General features: G+C 42.8%; 1 protein-coding gene across 1 annotated transcript in view; it reads right to left on the bottom strand.

Annotated features, from left to right (window-relative positions):
• The window catches only part of TBATA (thymus, brain and testes associated), a 40017-nt gene that overhangs the window by 16283 nt on the left and 6093 nt on the right, over positions 1–17641 (bottom strand). Inside the window, exons 2-3 of the mRNA XM_061634335.1 lie at positions 16531–16779; positions 11958–12128 (exon numbers count right to left, since the gene is read on the bottom strand). Of these exons, the coding sequence (XP_061490319.1) occupies positions 11958–12128; positions 16531–16750 (391 nt within the window). The 5' untranslated portion in view covers positions 16751–16779. The remainder of the gene's footprint in view (positions 1–11957; positions 12129–16530; positions 16780–17641) is intronic.

Genomic DNA, 17641 nt, shown 5'->3' with positions numbered 1-17641 from the left:
TGGAGTTCGGATTAGTATTGAGTAAAACCATATGCTTATGTGCCTTAAGAAGAAATATTGTTAATCTTGTTAGCTTTGTTATCTGTAATAAATACTTAATTTGGTTTACCAAAGGCCTGATCCTTGGCTGGGGTTTCACAGACCAGAAGGGAGGGTAAGGTAATGACCAAGGCTGAAGGGGAACTGTAACAAATGGTGGCAGCGGTGAAAAGAATAACAATACCAGTATTCAGAGTCTCTGGGAATACTAGTATTGGGACGTTACTGGTGGTTGCCTAGCAGGGGGATCTGTTGAGATCTGTGCTAGAGCGGGGATAGGTAAACCATAAGAGAGAGTGGTCCGGACTGGTGGAGTCCCTGGTGGTGCCTAGAGACAGGCAGTAACCACGAGCAGGTAGGAACCTGACAGGGAGAGCCAGGGAAGGACGTCTCACATGTGGTGGTAGCGGTGGGATACGAACAACAGAGAATCCAGATACGAACCAAAGAGAGTCCCAAAGACACGTGGTGACAAAGGAGACTACGTCACAGGTGTTGGCTGTAGCAGTGAGATACGAATACTAGACAATCCCTAATAGTTGTGTGGCAAACAGAAATAACAAAACAAGATTTCTTGTGAGAGTGACTGGCAAAGAGTGTGTGGCAAAGAGTGAGTGAACTCAAACACCATGGCTGAATACATAAAAATGAAAAGAGAGGAGCTGGTGGAGAAGTGCATAACATTCAATTTACCTCATGAGGGTAAAGGGGTAGATGAATTGAGGGTAGCACTTATAGGATTTGCAACTGCCCAGCAAAAACAACCTGTCAGAGAAGAGACCCCAGAAGGATATTTAAGCAATCCCGCTTATAGAGAGTACTTGAGAGAAAAGTTGAGGATGGAAGGTGCAGAGAAGGAAAAACAGAGAGAGTTGGAAGCTGAGAGATTGAGGATGGAGGCTGAGGAAAAAGACAAGCAGAGAGAGTTGGAAGCTGAGAGATTGAGGATGGAGGCTGAGGAAAAAGATAAACAGCGGGAGTTGGAAGCTGAGAGATTGAGGATGGAAGGTGCAGAGAAGGAAAAACAGAGGGAGTTGGAAATTGAGAGAATGAGATTGGGGTTTGAGGAGAGGGAGAAGCAACGAGCATTGGATGCTGAATTACAAGTAGAAAAGTTAAAATTTGATAGAGAGAAATTTCACTCTGAGGAGACAATGAAAGAGAGAGATGGAGCAAAAATAAAAATTACTCCAAAGGACTTTGCTGTCTATGAGCCTGGTCAAGATCCTCAAATTTACCTCAGCACCTTTGAAAAAGCAGCTCAGTTGTGGGGGCTACCTGAAGATAAATACATGCAGTATTTATCAAACCTGATTAAAGGGGAATTGGCTGAGGTATACCAATATTTCCCCTCAGACAAGCCCGTCACCTATGCTGAATTCAAAGAAGCAGTGTTTAAAAGATTCAGACTGGGGCCTGATTATTTTAGAAAGCTTTTCAGAAATTGCCAGATACAGACAGGGAGGTCTTTTGTGGAACTGGGAGCAAAGTTGATGGATATATTTGGAAAGTGGATGAGTAGTGCCAAAGCTCAGTCAGTGGAAGAGGTGAAAAGCCTCATGATACTGGATCAATTATACCATCAGTTACCACCAGAAATAAGGCTCCTGGTCAAAGACCGTTCCCCTACATCTGTGCAGGAGGCTGCAGAGATGGCGGATCACTTTGCCTCCAATAGAACTGGCTGGGTGGGGAAAACATCAAGAGAGTTTAAACCCAGACCATATAGTGCTGGCAGAAGGGATGTGGTACCACAGCGAGTGAGTCCTCCATTAAAATCTGAAGGGCACAGGACACCCCGGAGTGGATCTGTGTACCCTAAAAGTGAGGAGAAATTATGCTACAAATGTGGTAGATCAGGGCACCTACGTTTTCAATGTGAGGTTGCCAACCCCATTAGTAATCCTGCTCAGACAAGGGCAGTGAAAACAGAGCCCAAGGCTTTAGAAACAGCGAAAAAGGTTCAGTTTTGCCAGATAAACTGGACAGAAGTAACAGACCTTGATTCAAGTCTGAGAGAGGAAGTGAGAGTACAAGGGGCAAATTATTGGGCATTGCTTGATACTGGTGCCGCTCAGACATTACTGAGGCCAGATTTAATAAAATCTGAGGTAATATTACCTCAGGAAACTGTGACTATCCAAGGAGTGAGGGGTCAACCAGAAAGTTTGCCTGTGGCCCTGGTAGAAATGAAATGGAGAGGCCGAAAGGGCCGATATAAAGTAGGCATTAATACCCAGCAACAAGAACCAGTAATACTGGGAAGGGATGTAATGGGCGCCCAAGGAAAGATCTATGTAGTGACCAGACAGCAAATTGGCAGAGAAAAAGAAGCCATATTAAGGGGGGCTGAAACAAACAGGGTGGAATCTGTTAACCAGCCTCAGGTCACCATAGCAACCACTAGCAGGCCTGCTGAAGAAGACAAACTGTATCAAGTGGTCTCTGGGGAAGAAGCGGAGCAATTCAGGGAAGAGCTGCATAAAGATATAAGTCTGAAGCAGATAAAGGAACAAGCGCTGACCCAACAGATTCCTTTCACTGACAAACTGAGGAATCAAGTTGTGTGTGAGAATGGGATTTTATATAGACTGTGGATGCCTGCTGAGAGAAAGGATGAATGTGAACCAGTGAAGCAATTGATAGTACCTAGCAAATACAGAACCAGATTGCTAGAGGTAGCCCACGATGTCCCATGTGCAGGACATCTGGGAATAAAAAAGACCAAGAGGAGATTGGCTGCACATTATTATTGGCCAAATATCTCCAAGGATGTAAAACAACATTGTCTATCTTGTGGAATATGCCAAAAGGTGGGAAAGAGTGGAGTAAAGACCAAGGCACCCTTAAAGCCCCTTCCTATAATTGGACAACCCTTTTATAGAGTGGGAATAGATTTGGTGGGCCCTTTTTCCAAACCCACAAGGCATGGCAAGAAATATCTAGTGGTGGTGGTGGATTTTGCCACCAGGTACCCAGACGCAGAAGCACTGAGATCTGTAGAAGCCCCTGTAGTGGCAGAGGCTTTATTAAAAATCTTTATGAGGCTGGGTTTCCCTCATGAAGTGCTGACAGATCAAGGCAGTGTATTCATGGGAGAAGTGATGCAATGTATGTGGAAATGTTGTGGTCTAAAACATCTAAAGACCACTACTTACCATCCTGCCACTAATGGGCTAACTGAGAGATTCAATGGAGTTTTGAAGGGCATGATAAGAAGCTATGTTCAAGATCACCCACAAGACTGGGATGAACGGTTGGGATGCTTCTTATTTGCATACAGAGAAGTCCCTCAGGAGTCAACAGGCTTCTCACCCTTTGAACTCATGTTCACTAGAAAAGTGAGGGGACCTTTAGAACTGCTAAAAAATTCATGGGAAGGAACTCTGGGAGAGTACAAAACTTCTGTAGTAGATTTTGTATTGGAATTCCGCAATAAATTAACATCAATGATGGAAGTAGTGAAAGAGAATTTGAGTCATGCACAGGAGAAGCAAAGTTACTGGTATGACAGAACAGCCAGGGAACGTGTGTATGATGTGGGAGATATGGTTATGGCGTTCATACCCAGGAAACATGACAAATTACAGGCTAACTGGGAAGGACCATATACCATCAGAGAAAGGCTTGACACAGTGACATATATAATCACCACAGACCAATTAAACAAAAGCAAAGTGGTTCATGTAAATATGTTAAAGCCTTACCATACCAGGGATGCAAAGGTGTTGCAAGTTACCTTATTCCCTGAGGGAAGTGGGCCTGAACTTCCAGATTTGGTACAGGAAAGCAAAGACAAAGGAGGGGTAGATCAAGTGGAATGGTCAGAGGAGGTGAAGGAGGAAGTAAAAGAGGAGATTCTGAGAGTTTTGAAAACCTATAGGAATCTCTTTAGCAACAAACCTGGCCGAACCAGTATAGTTATACATTCCATTGATACTGGAGATCATGCCCCAATCAGATCTGTTCCGTACCGTGCGAATGGGAAAGTTTTGAATGAGATCAAAAAGGAGGTGGAAGATATGCTGGAATTAGGAGTGATCAGGGAATCCGTCAGTCCCTGGGCCTCAAGTATTGTCCTGGTTCCAAAAAAAGATGGAACGACAAGGTTTTGCATTGATTATCGGCTAATCAATAAAATTACTGTCCCAGATGCGTATCCTATGCCTAGGGTAGACGCTATGTTAGAGTTATTGGGGGCAGCAACCATTATCTCTACACTAGATCTCTGTAAAGGATTTTGGCAAATGGAACTAGACGAGCAATCCAGAGCCAAAACTGCCTTCAGTACACCAGATGGGTTATATGAGTTTGTGACCTTACCCATGGGACTAAGGAACTCACCAAGTTCATTTCAGAGGCTAATCAATACTGTGTTGCGAGGCATGTCAGATTTTGCAGTGGCCTATATCGATGACGTGGCCATTTTTAGCAAGTCGGTGCCTGAGCATGTCCAACACCTGACAACAGTATTGGAGGCCTTAAGAAAAGCAGGCCTCACAATAAAAGCTAAGAAATGCCAGTTTGGACTAAAGGAAGTAATCTATTTAGGACATAAGGTGGGGAGTGGGAAAATCACCCCCTTATGGAGCAAGGTGGAGGCAATACAAGCGTGGCCGATCCCCTTAACCAAAAAACAAGTAAGGGCATTTCTGGGTGTGGCTGGATTTTATAGGAAGTTTGTGAGAAATTTTGGGGAAATAGCAACCCCCTTGTATGAATTAACAAAGAAGAAGTGTTCTGAGCGTGTGGTATGGACGGATGAATGTCAGAAGGCTTTTGATCTACTGAAGCAAGCCTTGTGCCAAGGACCCATATTAATAGCACCAGACTATGAGCAACCATTCATCATGGCTACAGATGCGTCAGACCTCGCGCTGGGAGTCGTCTTGCTGCAGGAGAGAGAAGGCACCAGACATCCAGTGGCGTACCTGAGTCGCAAGCTGACGCCGAGGGAGAAAAACTATTCGTCGGTCCAGAAGGAGTGCCTAGCGGTCGTGTGGGGACTGAACAAGTTGCGCCCATACGTGTGGGGACGAAGATTCACAGTGACTACGGATCATTGGGCCTTGTTATGGTTGCAGACTATGAAAAACCATAACACTATGCTGCAGAGGTGGTCCTGGGCCCTACAGGACTATAAAGTGGACTTCCAGTTCATAAAAGGCAAGGACAATGTACTGGCCGATGGACTTTCCAGGCAAGTGGCTGGGACTGCAGTGACGTGACCAGACAGAGGAACAAAGAAAGACATTTTCCCCATAGAGACTTTTATTTGTTAACGCGACGTATAAATCCTGGAACAGGAATAATACTGTGCAGTTGTTTAAGGGGGGGGGAATGTGATGTTCCTATATATTAGTGTATATATGGTAAGTGCTGGTTGTTTAGAGTATACATGGTAAGTAGTGAAAGAGGAGGGGGAGTGAATGGGCAATAGAATGCTTGATGATTGGCTGAATGTTTAAAATGGCTGACAGTATAAATGAAAGCATGACAGGTAAATCTGGGTGAATGTGAGGTGGTAAATTGTGGAATCTGGGGGGGAGAAGAGAAAGAGTGGATTGCTTGGTGGGGTTTGAGAGAGTTGTTTGCCAGGAGAGAGTGAAGAAGGAGGGAGGTGGAGTTCGGATTAGTATTGAGTAAAACCATATGCTTATGTGCCTTAAGAAGAAATATTGTTAATCTTGTTAGCTTTGTTATCTGTAATAAATACTTAATTTGGTTCACCAAAGGCCTGATCCTTGGCTGGGGTTTCACAGACCAGAAGGGAGGGTAAGGTAATGACCAAGGCTGAAGGGGAACTGTAACAAATGGTGGCAGCGGTGAAGAGAATAACAATACCAGTATTCAGAGTCTCTGGGAATACTAGTATTGGGACGTTACTGGTGGTTGCCTAGCAGGGGGATCTGTTGAGATCTGTGCTAGAGCGGGGAGAGAAATCATAAGAGAGAGCGGTCCGGACTGGTGGAGTCCCTGGTGGTGCCTAGAGACAGGCAGTAACCACGCGCAGGTAGGAACCTGACAGGGAGAGCCAGGGAAGGATGCCTCACAACCTCTCTTGGGGTGGTGCAACAAATTACACAAAAAACCCCACCCCACACTTTCACACGCCTATCAGGACTGTGCAAAAGCTCTCTCTTCTTGAGAAAGAGTGCACACATAATTGTTCAAATGGGCAGGAAAAGTACTCTGATCAGTATCAGATCTAAAGAACAAACAACAAAATAAATCAATTCCATATCCGTGTCCTTAAGCACAAAAATTACAAATGGCATGACCCAAATTGGGGCCCTAGCATGTGTGTGTGTCAGGCGGTTTTAACTATTTGCCCCCTCTATGGCCCAGGGTTGCCAGGTCAGAAGCATCCCAAACTCTGAGATTTCAAGGGCAGGTCCTAGTGATTTCATTTTGCACGATACATTAAGCATCAGCTATAGTTGCTTGGAGCACACCACTCAAACAAAAAAAATATCTCTGATTGGAAATTAGGATAGCAATCTCAGCTAGTGAGGGTGTTTCCAACTTCAGCTGAAGTGAGGGTATCATTCCTTCTCACCAGCTTAGGGAGCCTGAGTAGGGAACATTTAATGTAGCCTACTTGCTTCTGGCAAGAAGGGTTTAAGTGCCCTTACGCCTGGCCAGTCACCAGAAGGCCATTGTAGGAAGAAGGGAGCCTAGTGTTGTGGAGATGTTAGATGGCAGCACTCAAGAGTAAAGATGCATGCCCCTGAAGGCTACAATTTTAAACACACTTACTAAGGGACTAAGCCCCATAGAACTCAACAGGACATACCTCTGAGTAGATATAGTTAGGATTGTGCTGTTGGTGAGGCTTGACTAGGGATCCTCTGCAAAGATATCCATATCAAAGCAGGATTGGCAACCCCTACCTGGAATGCAATGCCTTTTAACATGGCTGTTCCAACCTTCTTTAGACTTGACCCTTCACTGCAGAGAAAGGTTTGAGAAATGAGTAAGAGTTAAGAAGATTCTCTATCCTTTCCTGCCTGTTATAAACTCACTTTGACAGCCAGCCCAATTCCAGTGAGTAATAACTGACAGAGAGAAAACACACATGGTTTGATCTACCTTCACAGACAGTAGATTGGGAACAACAGCAATTGAAGCCACTCTTCCTGGTATATGAATTCTCTTTTACCACTATTGGGCAAGAAACAAACCATCATGCAAACAACAAGGTGCATCATCAGTGGGTTTAAGGGGGTTGAGTTGAGCACTGGAACCACTGTTGTTGCTTCTACGTGTTAGGGAAATTTATATGTATAAGCAGAGATTGTTCTCAGGCGCAATGCCCAGACTTGGGTATTGATGTCATAGCTCAGGAGAGAGAGCAAAAACAAAGATGACTCCTCTCTCCTCGGACAGCTGAAGAAGAAGACAAAGAAAGGAGGGGCAGATAAGCTTCCCTGAACATATGAGGTTACAATGGAAGGAAGTTAGGTAGAGAACAGTATAGGTAAAAGTAGGTAAAAAAAGTATTGTATTTTATCCTATGCTGTGCACCGCCCTGAGAGCCTTCGGGCTGTGGGCGGTATATAAATCGAATAAAATAAATAAATAAATAAATAAATAAATAAATAAATAAATAAAGGTAGGCAAGTCTAGCCAGCTGGAGGACCCTAACTCTATCTTCCTTCTGGAATACAAACAAAAGAATCCAAACAGGAGTTGCTCTTGCCCCACTTCTAACCCTATGGATGTAAGGGAGTGAGGTCAAAGGTAAATGAAATGCAAATAGAAAAAGGAAAACAAAAGACAGTGATGATTTCCTAAATGCAATACCATAACAACCACAACAAGATTCCTTTGAGTGAGGCAGAAAACTCAGCATCCCACAATCAGTCAGGGTTCCTAACCAAAGCTAAAAAAATCCTGGCAGAGAGTCAGCCAAGGTCACAGAAGTCCCCACGCAGCACAACCTGACTTGGGGGCTACAGTTTGTGCAGAATGCTGTGGCACAATTACTGACATGAATGAGACCCTATCGGTACATAGTTCTTCTGCTCTGAAATCTGCACTGGTTGATGATTTGCTACCAGGTCAGGTTCAAGGTGTGCTTTCCATGTTAAGAGTGCCACATAGTACTTGTTCTGCTCTTGTAAGAAATTGATCCTTTAGTGTGGCAGCACCTATACTTTGGAACTCCCTGCCTATTGACATTAGGCAGGAGCCTTCATTGTACTGTTTTTAGCACCTGCTAAAATCTTTTTTGTTTAAGCAAGCCTACCCAGGCATATAGAAGCTATTATGTTTTTTTATATCCCCACATAGCCATGAAACTCACTGGGTGACCTTGGGCCAGTCACTGCCTCTCAGCCTCATGAAAACCCTATTCACAGGGTCGCCATAAGTCGGAATCGACTTGAAGGCAGTACATTTACATTACATTTACAACTCATTGTTGGTTTTATTATTTTGAATGTTATTAAATACCTGTCTTTTTTAACCTTTTTAAAAAAAAGTCTTCAAAGCTTTTTAAAAATGTTTTAAAAATTGTTTTGTTTTAATGTATTTTAATGTCTGTTTTTATAATGTTTTAAAGTGTTTTTAGTGCTTTTGTTTGTCACCCTGGGCTTCTGCTGGGAGGGCGGGCGGGATATAAGTAACATAATAAATAAATAAATAAAATAAAAAAGTATCTTTTAAAATTGTTCTTTTCAGTTCACTAATGAATGGACATCATACCTAGGGCAGATCCACACCATTCATTTAAAGCACATTTAGCATGCATTTTAAGCACATGAATCCCACAACAGAATCATGGGAACTGTAATTTGTTAAGGGTGGTGGGAACTATAACTGTGAGGGAGAAATTACATTTCCTAGGATTCTTTGGGAGAAGTCATGAGCTTTAAATGTGAGTTGGATGTGCTTTAAATGAATGGTGTGGATCTACTTCAGAATCTTTGCCTGCATGTAAATCATTTTAATTAATTTTTTTAAATGGAAATCAGCTACAAAGTTTATTGAGTGACCATGCGCTACTCACTATCTCTCAGCCTAATCTGCCCCTCAGAGTGAAAACAACAGAGGGGGACCATGACCACCCCAAGGAAAAAAGGGCACACTTAAAATGTAGACAAAATAATCATGTACAACCATAGTGTGAAATCATATACTTATCAGGAGATAGTATGAAGAAATATTTATATAAGCATGACTGTCAAAGATATTTATTATTTACACAACCTGTAAAGATATTTATAGTGCAATCCTATGCATGTTTACTCAGAAGCAAGTCCCAATGTATTCAGTGGAGCTTACTCAAACAGGAAAGCATGCACAGGACTGCAACCTCAGGGGATAAGGAACTTCACTCACCCAACCCAAAATTCCGAATCATGCCACTTTAAGCTGTTTTACAACTGTTTATACTTGTTTTTATGGTTATTGGATTTTAGATGGATTTATCTCTTGTGTGCTGCCTTGGTTTCCAATCGGCAACCCTATCTCACAAGGTTGTTAGAAAGACTCCATACACACACACACTGGAGAAGTAAAAATACACACACCCCATATAATAGTTTATTATCAAAGGCAGTTGGTCATTGCAGAACATTTTTTAAAAAAAATAAAATCAGTATTATTTTCATACCAAATAAAAGCAGTGAGACCTGCCTAATTGCTTAAAAATAGGATTAGAGGGGGAAAGATTTACAACACAAACACAATCCTTTGCTATGTTCATTCAAAAGTCCCACTGATTTACAGCACAATCCTAACCATGTCTACTCAAAAGTAAGTCCTGTTGAATTCAATGGGGTTTACTCCCAGTATGTGGGATTAGAATTGCAGCTTTACTTGCAGAAAAGCAAGTATAGGATTAAACATTCATATTGGGAAGATTTTCAAAACAGGCTATCAATTAGACAAATAAACTGCCTTCTTCAACAGCCCAGGAAAATTTAAAATTGTTTGACTCCTCATAATTAGAAAAGAAGAACTCAATGGCATCATAAGCTGCATGTACACTTCTTTTAAATTTCTGTTCAAAAATGCATGTTATTTTAGCAAGTAATTTAAAAAACCCTGCATGCACACTTTTTTATAATCATAACTGGGTTTTTTTTGCAGTAAACAACTGCCTACCATGATGCTGCTATGATTTTTTGTTCCCTGTCTCCTGGACACAGAGAGAAAGGGACTTTTGCTACTGCTGAAAGCTATAAACTTACTCAATTCATGAGATGTCAGACAAGCAGGAAAAGACAACACTTTTTGGGACTTGCAGTAGAGTCTAGCTATTGCCTGAAGGTCAACAAATCCTTTGTCAATCACAACCCTGACTTCACTTATTGGCTACAAATGTGAAAGGGTGGGGTTACAGCAGCCAGCTATGAGTTCACTTAACAGAAGTTGTGGGGATGGGGCTGACATTTTGGTGTATACCTCTTGAACCCAACCACCTACATACTTAATTTTTTTAAAAAAATGAAAGCTGAGAATCTGGAGATTGGGGTGACTCATCCGGAGACCCAGAGAGGACCCCAAAATCCAGAGTTTCTGGGGAAAAACTGGAGACCGGGCAATCCAACTAGGATCCCAGTCTGGATCGTTGGCCCTGTGTCAATTATTTGCCAGAGGGGGGCTCATACTGAAGTGATGGGCATTTTTTTCCTTCCTCTGCAAAGCGCCAGTATAAACCTTCCAATCCAGATTAGGACCATATTTTCCATGTTAGGGTTCCCATCAAGATCAGGGCCCCTGTGCTGGCAATTTGTGTAGAAAAACCAAACACCCTCTGTACTGCACAGACATTGAGTTATCATATATTGTCTAGTTTGACCCTATGGTAGCTTAAGCCTTTCAGCAAATTGGCACCAATTAGGTCTGTCACCTTGTTATGGTCTGTGACTCCTGGAGAACATGCAGAGACTTCTGCATAACAACTGTATAGTATTCCTATGGAATTCCCTTCTGAGTAAGGTAATAGCTGGCTCCTTCAGGCCAAGTTATTAAGAAAGTTTTAAAAACTCATTTGTTTTTCACTTGGCTTGTAAGTGAAAAGTTTTATTACATATGGCTTAAGGGACAGCCACTGTGGTGCCCTGCAGATGTTGTTGGACTGCAAGTCCCGTCATCCCTGACTACTGGCCATGCTGCTGGGGTTGCTGGGAGGTTTAAGTCCAACAACATCTGCAGGGTACCATGTTGATTATCCTTGACCATTGTTGGTGTTTTATTGAATTGTATTAACTGGCTGTTTTATCATGAACTGAATCTAAAGTTTATTATATATGTGAGCCACTTTGGAAAGGCTATAATTTTCAAAGGTGGCTTAGGAATATCTGAAATAAATAAATAGGCAGGAATCACTGGGCCAAATGGGGAAAAGATTGTGGCAGAATCAAAGTACAACCTTCACTAGCTGCTTCTGTGCTGCAAACTACTCCCCCTGCACTTTCCAGTGGAGAAGCAGCAGCTGAGGGCCCTCAGGTCCTCTTTACCTACAGGAAATGTAGATCACCTCTGAGCAGAGTACCTTGAATAAGCAAGACTCTACCCTACCAATAACTGAATAGAGTATGTATGTTGCATGACAAGGGTTGGGGCAATGTAGGCTTGAAGGCTGAATGTGGCCCTCCAAACCTCGCCATTCACCGCTCAAGACTCTTCCCTGGACATGCCTCTTCCCCAGGCCACGCCACTCTCCCTCAAATCATGCCTCTCATGAGCCCTGCTCCAAAGCCTGCTTGAGCTTCTGCCTGGCTGGAATGTGTGCTTGAAGTGTCAAAATGTCTCCTTGGCCTGGATGAAGGATGCAGAGATGGGTGCGTAGAAGCCCCTGGCTTTTATGTGTCACTCTGGAATGTAACCAGAATTGCAAAAGGTCAAGTCACTTCTGTTGCTCTGCCCGCTTTCTGCTTTTGGTTACTCCCACTTTGTATACTAACCGATCGATAACCTGGGAACTGGAATCGGTTGTGGGTCTCCAATCGGCATTTGGGCCACAGGCACCCCTATAATAGAAGCACGAACCTGACTTTTTATCATTGGATGAGGTGGAAGCATGGTCTGCTCTGACCACTCATCATTAACTGTGCAAACAGGAGCACCGTTCAAACCTGCAACAGAAGAAAACAGCCACAAGGAAGTCCCAGGAAAGAAATACAGTAGAAAATAAAATTCCATCTTCTGCTTTGGGAAGGTTTCAGCAGAGTCAGGCTATGTATGGATTATCAGTTTAAAACACTGCAAGGTTGGGTTCTCCCCCCCCCCGCATTTCTATTCGAATTTGCACAGTGTAGTATACATCGCTCCACTTTTACGTGTTTGCATGCTGCCCGGCTGTCTATCTATTAGGGATGGGGAGAATTTTGATTCAGTTCACATTTCAAGCCAAATTGATCAAACGTGCACTTTCCAAAACAGTATCAGAACCAAAACACAGCTATCCTTCCAAATTTGCAGTTATTTGAATTTTGCAATGCAGTTCGCCAACCAAAAAATATTTACAAAAATGCATGTGTTAGAGGAAAGTGTGCATAAAAATGAATACATGAGTAATGCATTTTCTGATGAGCAATGGCTTGTAAAAATGTATACATTAGTCAAAATTACATAGAAAAATGTGTTAGGAGAAATTTGCACTAAAATGCCAGAGAATTTTAATGAGGATTTAAAAAATAATCGCAAATTGCTGCATAAATGTGGAGAACTGAATTTAAAATTGGAAAAATGGGAGGACTAAAATTGACAAATCTTATCATCCTTACTGTCCACACCTCGGGATGGGGAGGGGGCAGCAGTGTCCTCACTGATGCAAATTGCCTGGTTGGTTTTCCCACCTCTCCACCCTGCCCACAACTCCTATTGGTGAAGCTTTCATCCCTCCAACTTCCCCCATTCTGGAAATTATCTTCATGGCGGTTGATCATATGATGCTATACATCTTCCAGATACAATGGTATGAATACATACACAAAGCCCAGTCATCTTTTAAAAAACCACCAATCATTTTTGTCTGGTGAGCAACAGCTGGTGCAATCAATGCACTCTTGAGCAGAGAGGGAGGGAGTGTCCTTGGCAAGAGAGATATGGAGAAGAGGGAGAGGAGGGGACTGGAGATAGTTCACAGCTTTGTTTCTGCAGGTGTTGGCACTTTAAATTATCAAAGTGAGTGAGAGGAGACAGATCCCCCTCCTTGTTTGCAGAGGCTCTAATGCAGCCTTTCCCAACCAGTGTGCCTCCAGATGTTGTTGGACCACAACTCCAATCAGCCTCAGCCAGCATTGCCAATGGTCAGGAAAGATGGGAATTGTGGTCCAACAACATCTGGAGGCACACTGGTTGGGAAAGGCTGCTCTAATGGGTAGAGATGAGCATGAATCTCTCCTCCCCGCTGCCCTTGTGTTAAGGTTGCAGTCCTTCACATTTATTTGAAGTAAGGTCAATTGATATGAATGAGACTTAAGATGGCAATCCTAACCCACTTACCAGGGAGTAAACTCCACTGAATTCAATTAGACTTACTTCTGGGTAGACATGGTTAGTATTGCAGCCTTAGTTCTCAATCGGTAGGAAGGCAAAGTGGCAAGCAAGCGGGAAGTGGGATGCTCCTCCATGACACACATCCCTGCTGATGTCAGATATGTAGGACCACCCTCAGCAGGACAGGGAAAAATTTCAATTATACACATACGAGATTCACTGTGTATTGAGAGTAAGACTACAGTGCTCAAGTTGGAGTGAAGCTGGCTTGGGGGAAACTGCTTTAAAATGCAGTATTTGAGAAGAGATGATGGTATACCTATATGGCATTGGTAACCCTGTGTGCATCTGAATTCAAAAAAGCATGTGTGGGAGCACACCAGAGCCAGATTAAACATTAGTGTGTACGTAGCCTTAGATTTGTCATTTGAATGTCTGCTCAGTCTTTAGACCTCCATTGCAACATTCATTTCAGACTCTGAAGGCCCTAATTCTGCCTTTCAACTTACTGAAAGGTGGGACTGTTTCTATGGCATGATGATCCTACATCAGTGTTTTCAGGAGAAGCATTTCAAGATCAAATTGAATCGTTACAAACTGTACTGTTTTGCTTTTCATTGTGTTGAAAGCCAACTTCTACACATGCACCCTTTAAAACCATGTAGAAAGATACTTGCTAAACTGAGAATTATACGTCATGCATCTAACGACGTGGACTCTAGTCCACAAAATGCTTATGCCATATACATTTGTTAGCAAGGTGCCATAGAACTCAGTGTTGGTTTTACATCAATGTAAGTGTAGGAGCTTTCTGCAAATATACAAGGGGGCAGGGAGGGAAGGGTTATTGTTCAGTGGTAAAGCATCTGCTTGGCATGCAGAAGGTCCCAGGTTCAATCCCTGGCATCTCTGGTTAGGGCTGGGAGAGAGAACGCTGTCTGAAATCCTGGGGAGCCACTGCCAGTCAGTGCAGACAATACTGAGCAAGGTGGTCTGACTCTGTATAAGGCAGATTCTATGTTCTTAGCCAGGCTGATTGCATTGCAGAAGCTTCCACAATCATGCTGGTTTCAGGGCTGGCCCATGACAGTTTGCTCTTGAGGCAAGGCAACTAATGGTACACACATCCCAAGGTCACAGTACCTAAGGTCAGCCAAGCTTTTTTTCTTTTTTGCACCTGAGGCAGAAAATCCCACAAGCACCTTTCCCCTTCCCTGGGAATAGCAATACTACAATAAAAAATTACATAACTAACAAAATTTGCTGCCCTTTTATGATACTCCGAATCACTTGCCTCACTCTGCCTAATAGTAGGGCTGGCCCTAAGTTTGGTAAATACCTGGTCTATCCCCTGCCACTATAGCCACTTGTACCCTCTGCAGTGCCATCAGGGAGACACACTTTACAACTGACAAACAGCAGGTGATGTTAGTGCTTAATCTTTTCACCATGAACATTTTCTCCCTGAATTTCTCACTCCCCCTTCTCCATAGCTGTTCTTCTCACACCCAGATGCGAGTTCAAGATACTTGTTTGTGCAACAAAAAGTATGGTCTTGGGTCAGAGAAGGTATCCATTGGTTTCCAACATGACGTTAGAAACAGCAGTGTATTAAAACATATGAAAAACATGGCATACATTTATTTTTTAAAAAATGTTTTAAAGAGGATTTATCCCACTTTGCTTGAATTAAAATAAAAGTGTCTCACAAATATGCCATTGTAACCTATGGCTATAGCTATAACAAGCAATGCTGTGCTGAAACATTGTACAAATTTCTTAAAAAATAATTAAGTGCTTTTAGATTTTTTAAAGATTTATATTAAGTCATACAATAAATAAAAGAAACAAAAACACGCCTGAACTTGTACTCTTTCCCTCAGTATAGAAGACTAGGGGCTGAGCACCTGCTCACATTGCTTGCCAACCCCCCCTTGACCTCGCCAACCGCCCCACTAACTACTTAGATCGGGGTGGGGAACCTTTTTAGCTCATATTGTGTGGGTCAACTTTGATAGGTGCTTCGGGCAACCCACCTGTCATTCACACTATATCATAGTGACATCACATGATTGACAGGTGGGTTGTTTCACCTATCAAAAACCCACACAGGTTGAAGGGGGAGTGTGAGAAGGCTTGCAAAGCCTGCCCCGCATCAATCTTTTCAAGCTTTTGTCAACCTTCTCCCACTTCTCCCTTTCTCCCCCCCCTGATGTTGGCCTCAGCGGTGGAAGGTGAGAAGGAAGGAAGCAGTGGGAGGCATTGGCAAACCAGAATGGCTGCTGGGGAGCTGCCCCAGCCTGACTGTTCCTCCACAGCTCACCTAGGCCTGCCCACTTGCCTCCCTCTCCCCCCTCTGTGCCCTCTGACACTACTCAGACCAAAACTGCCTCATTGGTGTGAGGCTGGCAGTGATGGTAGCAGGGCAGTTGCTGGGGAGCAGCTCTGTCCTGTCCGTTCCTTCGTGGCTTGCCTGGCCTGCTCACCTCCCTTCTCCACTTTCCTCCTCCTCAGTAATGGCCCAGTAATCTGTCATTGCACTGTAGTTCACAGCACCATCTGCTGGCAGCCAAGTGAACTGCAGCATGACAGCAATCTTACATAAATATATATAGGAAGAAAAGTGCCTTTATGTTTCCCCCTGACCCTCAAACATCATATGCATGTTTGCCCAGAAGTCTAGGTTTGGACATAACACTAAGCTATGCTTAAGATATACCAAGGTTTATAAACCAACTACAAACCTTGGTTAAAGTGCACCTGTCCCATAGTTAATAAACCATAGTTAAGTCGCTGGGCCAGGTTCAGATGATCATTTTTAACCATGGTTAACCAAACCATAGTTTATAAACAATGTCTTAGTGTTATGTATGAACCAGGCCTATGTTTAATGGGCCTTATGTTTAGGTTATTGAGTACAGGAATGTAGCCTTAAGGTGCAATCTTATAACCACTTACCTGGAAGTAAACCCTACTGAACTCAATAAAATTTACTTCTGAATAAACATGTATAGGATTGTCCTGTGAAGTGCTTACCTTGGATATGAGTCACTCGATGAGGGTGGGGATTGTGCCGTGAGAAGAAAGGGTGATGGCTGAGACAGCCAAACCGAGCAGTGTTCTTTGAATGGGGCCTCAGAGCCTGAGCGCTGAACTGGAGTGGGGTATTCAGGGTGACATGTTTAAGCTTCTCTGCTAGAGCAGTGATGTCTTTGCCTTTGAAGGGGCTAGCAACTGGCTTCTTCAGCTTCTCCATTTCCTCTTTAGTAGACGTGTCCCTCAGTTCTTGAGTAAAAAAAATCAGGGCAGAGTTATAAAAACAAACATATGCCTTGGAAACCAACAGATGGTTAAATGATGTTTCTTCTAGGAAAAGAATGAAATTTCCCTTGGCTACCTATGTATTTTCCAGCCTTTTCATTCCAAATCTACAAAGGGGTGCAAAAGGATAGAACTGGCATGATCCAACCAACTTTAAGCAATTGTAAATGGCACTGATGCCAGTGAGACAGGGCACTTCCAGACTGTTTCTTTTTTGAAAGTGGGACACAATCCCATACCAACAAATTCAGGTTGTGCAATTGGCATTCTTGTGCCACAAACCAAGCCCCTCCCAGACCTGCCCCAAGTTTTGCAGTAAGGAAAATGACAGAAAAATACACTGGAATGTACAATGACCTGACATGATGCTGTATAACCTCTCTGAAAACAAATTAGAATGACTGCTCGATAATCAGATTGTCTGGAAGCCACCATGATTTAACATATTTCTCTTCCCTCCCACTGAAATAAATGGCTTTAAAAAGAGCTTAATTTTGCTGCAATCCGGCTAGACGATTACATGTTAATATCTTTTATACATCAAGGAATTCAACTATCTGTTGTCTAATGCACTGAGAGAGAGTTCTTATCTGTATTTGTTTTCCTTTGTAAATAAATCAATAATCCTGTAACTTGTACTTACCTTAAAGGTCACTCTTAAAATGAAACGTAAGAAAGAATGGTATGAACAATTCTGTGTATGTTTGCAGTTAAGGTTTTATATCATAGACTCTATGACGTAAAGCTTTGCTATGCATATATGAAAAGCCTTAGTCATGTGAGGATGGAACTTAAGATACACAGACTCTAGCAAATTTGCCAAAGA

The sequence above is a fragment of the Rhineura floridana genome, chromosome 7, assembly GCF_030035675.1.
Source record: "Rhineura floridana isolate rRhiFlo1 chromosome 7, rRhiFlo1.hap2, whole genome shotgun sequence".
Taxonomy (NCBI): domain Eukaryota; kingdom Metazoa; phylum Chordata; class Lepidosauria; order Squamata; family Rhineuridae; genus Rhineura; species Rhineura floridana.
Note: the sequence above shows the minus strand (reverse complement) of the source record. Positions and strands in the feature narration are given on the sequence as shown.